General features: G+C 38.1%; 1 protein-coding gene across 2 annotated transcripts in view; it reads right to left on the bottom strand.

Moving 5' to 3' along the window:
* LOC120230589 (cytochrome P450 2C41-like) overlaps positions 1-14236 on the bottom strand; it is a 36572-nt gene that overhangs the window by 4986 nt on the left and 17350 nt on the right. For both annotated transcript variants that reach the window (XM_039230218.1, XM_039230217.1), the window contains exons 6-7: positions 11024-11165; positions 9729-9916 (exon numbers count right to left, since the gene is read on the bottom strand). In XM_039230218.1, coding sequence (XP_039086149.1) covers positions 9729-9916; positions 11024-11165 — 330 coding nt within the window. The remainder of the gene's footprint in view (positions 1-9728; positions 9917-11023; positions 11166-14236) is intronic.

Below are 14236 nucleotides of genomic sequence, written 5' to 3'. Positions count from 1 at the left end.
CATGCCATTTGCAACAACATGGATGGAACCAGAGTATATTATGCTAAGTGAAATAAGCCAAGGAAGAGAAAGACAAATATCATATGATTTTGCTCATATATGGAATTCGAGAAACAAGACATATGAACATAGGAGAAGGGAAGAAAAAATAAAATAAGATAAAAACAGAGAGGGAGGCAAACCATAAGAGACTCTTAAGTATAGAGAACAAACTGAGAGTTGACGGAGGGAAGTGCATGGGAAATGGGCTAAATGGTTGATGGGCATTAAGAAGGGCACGTGTTGGGATGAATGCTGGGTGAATGACTAAATTCTACTCCTGAAACCAATACTAACTATATTATGTTATTTTTTTAATTTTTAAAAATATTTATTTTTTTAAAAAACCTTAAAAAAATATTTTATTTATTTCTGAGAGAGAAACAGCATGAACAAAGGAAGGTCAGAGAGAGGGAGACACAGAATCTGAAGCAGGCTCCAGACTCTGAGCTGTCAGCACAGAACCTGACATGGGGTTCAAACTCAAACTGTGAGTTCATGACCTGAGCCGAAGTCGACACTTAACTGACAAAGCCACCCAGGTGCCCCTACACTATGTTAACTAACATGGATTTAAACTTAAAAATAAAATAAAATTTAAAAAAATTAAATAGAATACAATGGAAGCCTCTGCTGGCTCTTGAAAAGTCAGGACTATTTAGAATATTTTCAAGGGGCTCTTTAAATTTGTTTTTAATGTTTACTTATTTTTGAGAGACAGAGAGAGAAAGAGAGAGATAATGAGTTGGAGAGGAGGGGTAGAGAGAGAGGGAGACACAGAATCTGAAGCAGGGTCCAGGCTCTGAGCTGTCAGCACAGAGCCTGACACAGGGCTCAAACCCATGAGTTGTGAGATCATGACCTGAGCCAAAGTCGGACACTTTTAACCAACTGAGCCACCCAGGTACCCCTCATAGGGCTTTTTAAAATAGAGGTCTGATCTGATTTAAAATGACTCTGGCAGGGTGCCTGGCTGGCCCAGTTGGTAGAGCATGTGACTCTTGATCTTGGGGTTGTTAGTTTTAGTCCCATATTGAGCACAGAAATTACTTTCAACAAATGACTCTGGCAAATGTACATAGATAGAAACAGATTAGTGGGTGTCAGGGGCTGGAGGTGGGGAGGAGTAGGGAATGACTGTTTGATGGGTACGCCATCTCCTTTTGGAGAGATGACAATGTTCTGAAACTAGACTGTATCCGTGGCTGTACAACTCTGTGAATGTACTGTTTCCCTGAACTGTGCACTTTAAAATAGCTAAAATGGTAACTTTTACATTCTGTATATTTTACCACAATAAAAAAAGAAAATGTTCCCCAAAGGAAAAATGACTTCTTAGAATATATTAACAAATACACTAACAAGTTGAGAATTTATCTTTGGAATGCAATTTGTCTCTAATTTAAAACTGTAGGGGAATTCTTTGTTATAGATGAATCCTAGCTAAACACACACACATACACACACACACACACACACACACACTGGAAAAATTATCATTTTTCAACCATTCAGGTAAAGATCATCAATTAGTGCTAAAACTGTTGGATCGATGATTTGGGAAACAGGATATTTACAAGGTCTCATAATCTAAGCCACAGATTTTTTATTAATTACCTAAGAAAAACAGAATTTCAGCAATGGAGACTTATGGCAGATAATCTCTTTTTTATTAAAATGTTTATTTATATTTGAGAAAAAGAGACAGAGCACAAGTGGGGAAGGGTCAGGGAGAGAATGAGACAGAATCTGAAGCAGGCTCAAGGCTGTGAGCTGTCAGCACAGAGCCTGACATTGGGCTTGAACCCCTTGAGCTGTGAGAATATGACCTGAGCCAAAGTCGGACACATAACCTATTGAGCCACCCAGGCACCCTATGGCAGATATCTCCTTAATAACTGATTACCTTAGCACCATCAATAATGATATAAATTGGTATTACAAGTATCCAGCCAAAATATGATACACTGGGACATATACAACATCATGTATATAATGTTCTTCCACAAAACACAGACCTGGAATCTTATCTTTAAAAAAAAAAAAAAAAAAATCACACCAGGCACCCGAGTGGCTCAATTGAGCATCTGACTCTTGGTTTCAGCTCAGGTCATTATCCCATGGTCATGATCCCAGGGTCATGGGATTGAGTACCACATCAGGCTCTGTGCTGAGCATGGAGCCTGCTCAAGATTCTCTCTCTGAAAAAAAATACCAAAAACAAAAAAAATCATACAAAACCAGACTGAGGAATATTTTACGTGACAACTATCCTGGATTCTTCAAAACTGTTAATGTACTGAAGTACATCATAAAATTTGAAGTGAACAAATTTTAAAAACGGAACTGTTCTTTATAAAAGGGGTGCAAAGGGACAGATAATCAAATTATACATTTATTCTTTGATTAGATACTAGATATCCCCTCAAAAAAAGCTATTAAAGATACTTTAGCAGGGTACCTGGGTGGCTCAGTTGGTAAAATACTGATTTTAGTTCAGGTCATGATCTCACAGTTTGTGAGTTCAAGCCCCACATGGGTCTCTCTGCTGTTAGCATGAAGCCTATTCAGAATCTCTGTCTCCCTCTCTCTCTGCCCCTCCCACACTGGTGTTCTCACTCTCCCAAAATTAAACGAAATTTAGGGGTGCCTGGGTGGCTTAGTCGGTTAAGCGTCCGACTTTCGCTTAGGTCATGATCTCGCGGTTCGTGGGTTCGAGCCCCGCGTCGGGCTCTGTGCTGACAGCCAGTTCAGAGCCTGGAGCCTGTTTCAGTCTGTGACTCCCTCTCTCTCTGACCCTCCCCTGCTCACACGGTCTCTCTTTCTCTCCTAGAAATAAATAAAAACATTAAAAAAAAATTTAAACGAAATTAAAAAAAAAAGACATTTTAGGATAACAAAAAATGTAATTATAGGTATATTTTAGATAAAGTTATTGTATATATGATAATTCCTTGCGTGTGAATGCTATTATTGCTATGCAGGACGCTCTTGTTCTTATAAGACACATATTTAGGTGTTAATGTTATAGATCAATGTATACAGATAGATATGTACTTAAAATTTTTTTTTTATGTTTTCATTTATTTCTGAGAGAGAAGGAGAGACAGTGTGAACAGGGGAGGGTCAGAGAGAGAGGGAGACACAGAATCTGAAACAGGCTCCAGGCTCTGAGCTGGCTGTCAGCACAGAGCCTGACGTGGGGCTCGAACCCATGAACTGTGAGATCATGAATCGAGCCAAAGTCGGACGCTTAACCAACTGAGCCACCCAGGCACCCCAGTTATGTACTTAAAATATATATGTATACACATTTTCATATGTGTTATTTATATATACTTACAACATTATACAGTCATTGTGTTGTGTGTTTAAATGCTATTTAGATTTTTTAATTTTTAAATTCAAAATTGGAAGGAAATGCCATCCTCTAAGTTTATCATAGTTAAGGTCTAATAATTTTGTTTTCAAAATTATTGCCTTGTACATATTAAGACAAGTAATATATAACAGTGCTACTTTGAGATTTGAAAAGCAAATATATTCTCTTTTTCTTTTTTGTTTGTTTTTAAATGTTTGTTTATTATTCAGATAAAGAGAAACACAGCATGGGGGTTGGGGGGGGAGGCAGAGACAGAGGGAGACACAGAATCTGAAGCAAGCTCCAGGCTCTGAGCTGTCAGAACAGAGCCCAACATGGGGCTCGAACCCACGAACTGTGAGATCATGACCTGAGTCAAAGTTGGCCACTCAACCTACTGAGCCACCCAGGCGACCCCCCAAAAAAGCAAGTTTATTTTCAATAAATGGTGCTGGGACAAGTGGGTGTCCCTTAACATAAGGAATGAAGTATAATTAATGAGCTTTAAATGGATCATAGACCTAAATACAAAAGCTAAGAGCATAAAACTTGTAGAAGAGAAGAGCAAACATTTGGGAACTTGTGTTGGCAAAAAAATTTCCAGATAGAACACAGAAGCACAAGTCAAAAGAGAAATAACTGATAAACTGGACTCCATCAAATTCAAAACTTCTGCTCTTTGAAAGACATTCTTTAGAAACTAAATACAAAACAAAGCAAAAACAAAACAAAAAAACCTTCACAGATTGAGATTGAATATTAGCAACATTTACATATAATAAAGACTTGTGTATAAAACATATAAAGGATTGCAGTTATTAAATAAGAAAAACAACCCAATACAAAATAGGAATATAATTTGAGCACTACCAAAGAATATATATGAATAGTCAATCAATACTTGAAGAGAAGCCAAACATCATTATCCATCCCGAAAACAGAAATAAAACAAAATGTGATGTCACTTCACAACCACTTATAGTACTAAAATTTAAAACCACCAACAAAGTGGCACCTGGGTGGCTCAGTAGGTTAAGCACCCAACTCTTGATTTTAGCTCAGGTCATGATCTCACGGTCTTGAGTTCAAGCCTCGCCTCAGGCTCTGCACTGACAGCATGGATTCTGCTTGGGATTCTTTCTCTACCTCTCTCTTCTGCTCCTCCCTTGCTCGTATTTTCCCTCTCTCTCTCTCTCAAAATAAATAAATAAACATTAAAGAAAACCACACACCGCAGCAATGGCAAGTGGTGGAAGGTACCTGGAGCGACTGGAACTCTCCTACATTGCTAGTGGGAATGTAAAATATCAGTCACATTTAAAAAACATTTGATGGTTTTTTATAAGCAGGCAAAAGCCCCACTCCGCATTCACCCAAAAGAAATGAAAATTTATGTCCACATAAAAACCTGCATACAGGGGCGTCTGAGCGGCTCAGTCGGTTGAGCGTCTGACTTCGGCTCAGGTCATGATTTCACAGTTCATGGTTTGAGCCCCACATTGGGCTCTGTGCTGACAGCTCAGTGCCTGGAGCCTGCTTCTGATTCTGTGTCTCCCTCTCTCTTTGTCCCTCCCCTGCTCATGATCTGTCTCTCAAAAATAAATAAATGTTAAAAAAAAGAGTCTATTATAAAAAAAAGAAAACCTGTATACAAATGTTCATAACACTTTTATTCAAATAGCCTCAAATTGGAGAAAACCCAAATATCCATCAAGTAGTGAATGGATAAAAAATCTGTGGTAGTCTGTAGGTTAGAAAATCACTCATCAAAAAAAGAACTAATGACACATTTGATAACAAAGATAAATCTCAAACACATTCTGTCACATAAAAAGGATAAAGGCTTATTTATATTGATTACAAGCTAATCTATTTATGTTGCATTCTATTATATTGCATACTTGAAAAGGCAAAACAACAGATCAGTCGTTGCCAAGGGTTGGAACTGGGGGAAGTGGATTGATTGTAAAAGGAGAATGAAGGAACTTTCTTGAGATAGAAATGCTTTACATCTTAGTTGTGATGGTAGTTACTTGACTTCACATTTGGTCAGAACTCATTAGACTTCACTCTTAAAAATGTGAATTTTCTTTTGTATAACTTCTACCTCACGTTAAAAATAGAGGAATGCACTAAGTCACAAAAAGCACTTATGGTGAAAAGTAGGTCTCCCTCCCATCTAAATACTTTCCAAAAACAACTATTCACAACCAGTGATAAGTCCTTCCAGGGAATATGCCCTTCCACAGAGAATATATATATATCAGACGAATAAATCTACATGTTTATTCCACCTATAACTTTATTGTTTTTTATCAAATGACAAGCATTCACTTCATCTTGATTTTTTAAATTTTACTTGAATTTGAGAGACACAGGAGGAATGTTATTAGGAATTCTAGAATCATAGATGAAAATCATCGCAAGATGCAGTACTTCTGTAGATGCATTGCTTAGCGTTCTAAACAAGATATAATTTGAAAGTGCATTTAGCCTTACTTAGAGGCAACAATGTCATTGTCATGTTTTAGTACTTATTTCGTAAAAAGAAACAAAAATATCTTATTTTTTTATTTAATAAAATAATTTTGTACTGGCCCATATCCACATACATGCAGCTGCCTTATTCATGCTATATAATATGAATGTATCATTACACTACTGATGAACATTTAGGTCGTTAAGAATATTTTTAAGGGTATCTGTGTAGCTCAGTTGGCTGAGCATATGACTCTTGATTTTGGCGTGGGTCATGATCCAGGGTTGTGGGATCAACCCCATGTTGGGCTGTATGCTGAGCATGGAGCCTCCTTATATTCTCTCTCTCTCTCTCTCTCTCTCTCTCTCTCTCTCTCTCTCTGTCTCTCTCTGCCCCTCTCCCCTGGTCTCTCTCTCTCTCAAAAACAAAAAGAGTATTTTTTATTATAAACAATGATGCAAGGACATATTTTTTTTACACATTCCTCCATTAGCACCTGTAGTAGATACCAAGAATTGTCATTCTTGTGTTAGAAGATTCTATATTTTATTTCTGATAGATATTGCCAAAATGTTCTCCAAAAAAGATGTTCTTATCTATACTCCTGCCAGTGGCGATTGAAAGTGCTCACTTACACACATCTTCACTAATACAACATTTTCTCAGCCTTTGACTTCATCAGTCAAAGTGAAAATGGTATCTTATAGTTTTAGCTTGGATTTTGTATATGTTACCTGGTTGGATTCTTGCAATATTCTAGTGGGGTAAAGAAGGTCAGTGCTATAAACAGTTTACAAATGAGAAAACCAATGCATATAGGATTAAGCAATGTATTCAAGATTATAGTAAAGGGTAGCTGAGCCAGAGTTTCTACGGAGGTTCTCCTGAACTTACCTCCTGCTACCTTACATTTCAAATATCTACTTGAGTTTTCCATTTTTAGGACACAGTTGGCAAAAGAAAACACCTGATTCATTTAGAAAACCCAGAAGAGAATTAGCCCTCTCTGCAAAAGTGTCACTTCTTTCACTCTTCTGCCCTAAGGATGCAACTGTGATTCTGACCAGGCATTTCCCTTGCTGGGAAATACCTGAAAACCAGATGAAGCACAAGTGGTTTATCTGCAACTCAGAGGAAGTCATCCCTCCTGCAAATGTTTTTTGTTTATTTAATATGTAAATTCATGTCTTTCTTTTTATTATTATTTGAGAGAGAGAGAGAAAGAAAGGAAGAGAGGGAGAGAAAGAGATACTCCTAAGCAGGCTCTACATTCAGTGTGGAGCCGGACATGGGGCTCAATCCCAAGACCTGGGATCATGACCTGAGCTGAAATCAAGTCAGATGCTCAACTGACTCAACCACCCAGGCACCTCAAAGTGGTTTTTTTGTTTTTGTTTTTGTTTTTTAAGTTTACATATTTTTTTTTAGTGGTCTCTACACCCAGTGTGGGACTTGAATTCAAAAACCCATGATCAAGAGTCACATGCTCTACTAACTGAGTCAGCCATGCACCACCCCTCTAAAGTTGTTTTTATCAACCATTTCAAAGTTATATATAGCATGACTATTTTAGCATCTTCTCATTTTTCTACATCAGCCCATAAAATATAAATATTTGCTTTATTGAAATCCTTCATCTGAACCTCCTGAGGCCTAATGTGTTTTCAAATTCAGAACTGTTTGATGATTTTAGAAAGATATTATGATATATATGCCATAAATTTTTAATTACTCCCAATAATGTGGTATCATATAATCAAACACACTGATACTTCTTTAGCAAAACATGAATATTCACACAAGGTGCATCAATAAGGAATATAGACAGATTTACTTCAGTTCAAGATTTTGGCCACTGAAAGAAATTGCACTTATATTTTTAATTTTCTGAGTTTTATAGTATTGCAGAATTAAGGTTTTAGGATAAAGTTTTAAGTATTATATTAAGAAAAACAAACAGATCAGTTCTGTCCAACACAGTAGCCTTGAGTGATCCATGGTTATTTATTTTTAAATTAAAGCTAATTGTAAGCATATAAAATTTAAAGTTCAAGTATTAATTAATAAAACAAATATTGGGGTGCCCTTTGGCTCAGTTGGTTAAGCATCTGTCTTTGGCATAGGTCATGATCTCACTACTTGTGAGTTTGAGCCCCGCCTTGCTCTCTGTGCTGACAGCTCAGAGATAGGAGCCTGCTTCAGATTTGTGTCTCTATCTCTCTCTGTCCTTCCCCTGCTTTCTTTCTCTCTCTCTCTCTCAAAAATAAATAAACACTGGGGTGCCTGGGTGACTCAGTTGGTTAAGCATCCCACTTCAGCTCAGGTCATGATCTCACAGTTCGTGGGTTCAAGCCCAACGATGGGATCAATGCTGACAGTTCAGAGCCTGGAGCCTGCTTCAGAACCTGTGTCTCCCTCTTTCTTTGTCCCTCCCCTGCTCATGGTTATGCTCTGTATCTCTCAAAAATGAATAAAAGTGGGGCGCCTGGGTGGCTCAGTTGGTTGAGCATCCGATTTCAGCTCAGGTCATGAACTCACGGTTCATGGGTTCGAGCCCCACATCGGGCTCTGTGCTGACAGCTAGCTCAGACCCTGGAGCTTGCTTCAGATTCGGTGTCTCTCTCTCTCTCTGATGCTCCCCTGCTTGTGCTGTCTTTCTCTGTCTCTCAGAAATAAATAAAATATTAAAAAATTTTTTAAAAAATGAATGATAGAAATATTAAAAAAATATATTAAACCATATTGAAGATGTGTGTATAGAAATTACAAATAAATCCACAAATTATTAGCCATGATAAGTGAATTTGGAAAGGTTGCTAGATGTAAGGTCATCAAAACAATAAAATCAATTATATTTCCATGTCACTAAAAGGTAGAAAAGGCAAATGTAAAAATTATACAATCTATAACAACATCAAAAATAACACTTATCTAGGTAAAACCTAATAGATATACAAGCCACTGTACTGAAAACAATATTGAAAAATTAATGAAAGAAAGACCAAATAAATTGGAAGATATACCATATCCATGAATTGAAAGATTCAAGATGCGAACATGTCAATTCTTTCTAAATTATTTTATTATCCCTCTGATAAAAATCACAGCCAAATGCTTTGGATAACTGACAAACTGATACTCAAATTTATTTGGAAATATAAATGGCTAAGAATAGCCAAAACAATTTTAAAGAAGCAGAACAAATTTGGAAGACTTACACAGCCAAATATCAAAACCGGTCATAAAAGTCTGTAGCCTCAATGGGGTACCTGGGTGCTACTTAGTAGGTTAAGCATCTGACTCGATTTCAGCTCAGGACATGATCTCATGGTTCATAAGGTCACAATCTTATCATGAGTTTGAGCCCTCCATAGAGTTCTGTACTGGCAACGTGGAGCCAGCTTGGGATTCTCATTCCTCTCTGCCCCTCCCCCACTTGCACTGTCTCTCTCTTAAAATAAATAAATAGGGGCGCCTGGGTGGCTCAGTTAATTAAGCATCCAACTTTGGCTCAGGTCATGACCTCACGATTTGTGGGTTTGAGCCCCGCTGACAGCTCAGAGCCTGCAGCATGCTTCAGATTCTGTATCTCCACCTCTCTCTGTCCCTCCTATGCTCATGCTCTGTCTCTGTCTGTGAATGATAAATAAACATTAAAAAAAAAACTTAAAAATAAACTTAAAAAAAAAAGTCTGTAGCCTAAAACTGAAAACAACACAAAACCCATCTAGCTGCCACATACATGAGTTTTGCACCTTTCTCATCCTGTATTGGTAGAGGACTGGACCAATACTGGGAATAGGGGAATATCAAGAGCACTAAAGTCAATGTAGAAGAAATAACTCTTACCTTGGGAATGACATAGTTTCTAAATTTAACATCATGGGTCACTGCATGAGGCAGGTTGACCGGGACAAGGTCAATGTACCTCTGGATCTCATGCAACACTGCATTCATGTAGGGCATGCGGCTCCTGTCCTGCATGCAGGGTCTCCGGTGTCGGCCAATTACACAGTCAATCTCTTCCTGGACTTTAGCTGAAAAAACACAAATAAGACTGATGAAAAAAGTGAAAAGTACACACACATTTGCAGGCCAATTCAGGTTCTATGAACATTCTGAAGGTGTTCTAAGGGAGGGGGACAAACCATAAGAGACTCTTTAATACAGAGAACAAACAGGGTTACTGGAGGGGTAGTGGGAGGGGGGAATGGGCTAAATGGGTAAGGGGCATTAAGGAATCTACTCCTGAAATCACTGTTGTACCATATGCTAACTTGGACATAAATTAAAACAAAGAATACTGCATATTCAGAATAAGGAAAGATTGCTTTTCTTTCTCTGTCTCCTTCCTTCCTCCCTCCCTCCCTCCCTCTCTCTCTATTTTTTATTTTTTAGAGAGAGAGCGCAAGCAGAGGAGAGCAGCACACACAGGGAGAGAAAGACAGAATCTTAAGCAAGCTCCACACTCACCACGGACCCTGATGCGAAGCCCAGTTCCATGACCCTGGAACCATGATCTGAGCTGAAACCAAGAGCCAGATGCGCAACTGACTGAATCACCCAGTGACGCCAAAAAAGATTTCTCCAAGAACATACCTACCATTCAAAGTAGCCTCTTAAGGGGGGATGGGCATGGAGGCGGGCACTTGTGGGAATGAGCACTGGGTGTTATGTGGAAACTATTTGACAATAAACTATTTGTAAAAAAAAAAAAAAGTTGAAGCCAGAACATAGGGGGGAAATGACTTCAAAGTTATGAGATAAAAGAACCATAAATATACAATTTAAAAAAACAACAACAAAGTAGCCTCTTAAGAAAACTGATATTCAATTTACGCTGGCCGTGCCGGCTACAAATCCTTTCGCCTAAAACCTAGATGCTTATCCAAAGTTCTTTTTATTGATAAAATACATAGCTTTCTGCCTTTGCTATTATACTCACAGGGTCTTCACTTCTCAGTCATCCATTATGGTGTGAATTTGTCTCACTTATCTCCCTCTTTTATTTTTGGATAAATTAGAGTTGATGGCACAGGAATTTCAGTTATGAAGCTTCTCTAAGAGAAACAAGATGGAAGACCCTAAGAGTGTCTTCCCAACATAATTTCTGAAATTGACCCTGCCCGCTATGCTCGCTGTACCTGTGACTTCTGGATATTTCAGCAGGAGCAGAATTGCAAATCTTAGCGTGGTGCTTGTTGTCTCTGTCCCAGCTCCAACCAAATCGCTTGCAGTGGCTACCAAGTTTTCACAAGTGAATTCCAACTGCTGTTTGTGGTTTTCCTAGGAATTATTTGATGCAGTTATTTGATGGTTTGCCAGTATATGTCATTACAATAAATCCCAAATAGCACATTGTTACCAAGTGAAGCTAATTTAGAAACTAGAGAGGGCAGTGTTAAAATAACAACTATATGGTATGGAAAACTGTATGGATTAGTTGACTCAATCTTCATTTCCTATTCCCTCATCCCTTGCTTGTCTACAAATTCTACTTCCCAGCCTCTTTTGCAGCTACATCAGCCAAAGCAACCTATTTCTTACCAATGGCCTACTGATGTCACTTTCTCTCCTTCCTTCTTCTTACTCAAAACACAGATACATAGGTGGTGATGGTATAGACAACATCATGAAACATAAGTATTTGAGCATGAACATAAAGCCTATACACTAAGTATGCTAAGGAAAAATGTAAGGCACCTGAGTCCATGATCCTTCAGGGCTACTGTACATGTCCCGGACTGCTTAATATGAAATTCACTCTACATGAGAATAATAAACCCACTATTTCCTTAAAACGTTGTTAATTGGGTTTTCTCTTGTTGATAGGGACACATAATCTGAATAAACAGAAGTGAGTTACTAGAGTGATATCTCAAAAAAATGGTATAAGCCAAGATTAAGAATTTGCAATTCTCTGCTTCTGTTATAAAATTATGTGGATTCTATATTGCCTAAAATCTCATTATAAGGTTGAAAATGTGCAAAAGCTAACATGGCAGCACATCCTAGAACAGATTATAGCGAAAATGGATTTATAAAGACAAAAGGGGGCCAGCTGCTATTGTATTCCAGATGTGAGGCAGGAGGCAACTTGGAGTAGGAAACAAGTGCAGGAATTAATGGGGATACACAGATAGAAGAAATACTACAGACATGAAGACAGAAAATTTAGGCACTAACCACTCATAAGGGATGAAGGAGAGTGTAGGGAAAATGCGGATGTTGAGGATAAGAGACTGACTGAATAGAGGTCTCATAAACTGTACGTTGGGAGACTAAAAGTACTTCACAAGGACAACCAGAGTTGGTTTAAGATAAGAGTGACACAAAATTGACAATAACCATAGGGCCATTTGAAACACTGATTATGAAGTTCACTAAAATACAAATCATAATAACAATAATTTCTTCTTATCCCTTCCTCTAGACCAGCATTAATTTTATAAAGTTCTCATAATCTCCTAGTGACCTGTGGCATGCCTAACATGTAATCAACTCCATTAAGACAGACTTAACCCATTCAGTAGCTGTACGTGCTTGCACTTGTACCCACTGGTAACATCAACTTCACAGTTTTCTAATGTTATCAGCCCAAAATTACCTTAAGGCCAGGAAAAAGAGTAGGACACTTTACTTTTAGCATTTCCTTCTGTTGAAGTGAATTTAAAGAATCAGTGCTTACATATGAAGGGATTATCAATTTAAGCCAATTTTATGCCTAAGTTTTCTTGTAAGAGTTTTACATTTTTAGTTTTTTTTTTAATTTTTTTTTTATTTTTTTTAATAGTTTATTGTCAAATTAGTTTCCACATAACACCCAGTGCTCATCCCCACAAGTGCCCTCCTCCATGCCCATCCACCCCTCCCCCCCTACATTTTTAGTTCTTACATTTAGGTCTTTGATCAACCACACTTCCTCCCAAGGTTAAGTACAAAGTTATCATTTGGCCCAGCAATTCTACCACCAGGTATATACCCAAGAAAAATTAAAACATAGGGATACACAAAAACCTGCACAAAAATGTCCACAGAAGCTTATTTATAATAGTCAGAAAATCAGAAACAACCAGAATGTCTATCAACCAATAAGTGGATATATAAAATATGGCATATCCACTACGGAACAGCATTCAACAAAAGGAATGAAGTACTGATATAAGCTACATCAATGAACCTTGAAAACATTATGTTAAGTGAAAGAAGCTAGAACAAAAGACCATATACTATAGAAGTCCGTTAATATGAAACATCCAGAATAGCAAACCTATAAAGACAGAAAGTAGAGGAGTGATGTCGGAAGCTGGGAGGCCTCAGGGGCAATGCAATGGATATTTCTTTTTCTTACATCTTACCACTTTGTTCTTTTATTCTTTTTGTTTTAGCTTGATTTGTCTTTTTTAGTTTATTTTTTATTTTATTTTTATTTTTTTGCAAATAGTTTATTGTCAAGTTGGTTTCCATGTAACACCCAGTGCCCATCCCCACAAGTGCCCTCCTCCATGCCCATCTCCCCCATTTCCCCCCAAACCCATCAGTCCTCAGTTTGTTCTCAGTATTCAAGAGTGTTTCATGGTTTGCCTCTCTCGTTCTCCCCCATTATTTCCCCCCTTCTTCTCCCCATGGTCCTCTGTTAAGTTCCTCCTAATCCTCCTATACGTGCAAACATATGGTATTTGTCCTTCTCTGCCTGGCTTATTTCGCTCAGCATAACACCCTCAAGGTCCATCGATGTTGCTACACATGGCCGGATTTCATTGTTTCTCATTGCCATGTAGTATTCCATCGTATAGATAAACCACATCTTCTTGATCCATTCATCTGTTGATGGACACTTAGGCTCTTTCCATGTTTTAGCTATTGTGGAGAGTGCTGCTATGAACATTGGGGTACATGTGCTCCTATGCATCAGCACTCCTGTATCCCTTGGGTAAATTCCTAGCAGTGCTATTGCTGGGTCATAGGGGAGTTCTATTGTTAGTTTTTTGAGAAGCCTCCACACTGTTTTCCAGAGGGGCTGCACCAGTTTACACTTCCACCAACAGTGTAGTAAGGTGCCCGTTTCTCCACATCCTCGCCAGCATCTAAAGTCTTCTGATTTACTCATTTTAGCCACTCTGACTGGCATGAGATGGTATCTCAGTGTGGTTTTGATTTGTATTTCCCTGATGAGGGATGCTGAGCATTGTTTCATGTGTCTGTTGGCCATCTGGATATCTTCTTTGGAGAAGTGTCTGTTCATATCTTCTGCCCATTTCTTCAGTGGATTATTTGTTTTTTGGGTGTGGAATTTGGTGAGTTCCTTAAAGATTTTGGATATTAACCCTTTATCCGATATGTCATTTGCAACTATC

This window comes from Hyaena hyaena, unplaced genomic scaffold, assembly GCF_003009895.1.
Source record: "Hyaena hyaena isolate Hyena2069 unplaced genomic scaffold, ASM300989v1 scaffold_44, whole genome shotgun sequence".
Taxonomy (NCBI): domain Eukaryota; kingdom Metazoa; phylum Chordata; class Mammalia; order Carnivora; family Hyaenidae; genus Hyaena; species Hyaena hyaena.
The sequence above is the reverse complement of the archived record's forward strand: the minus strand, read 5'-3'. Positions and strand labels throughout refer to the sequence as shown.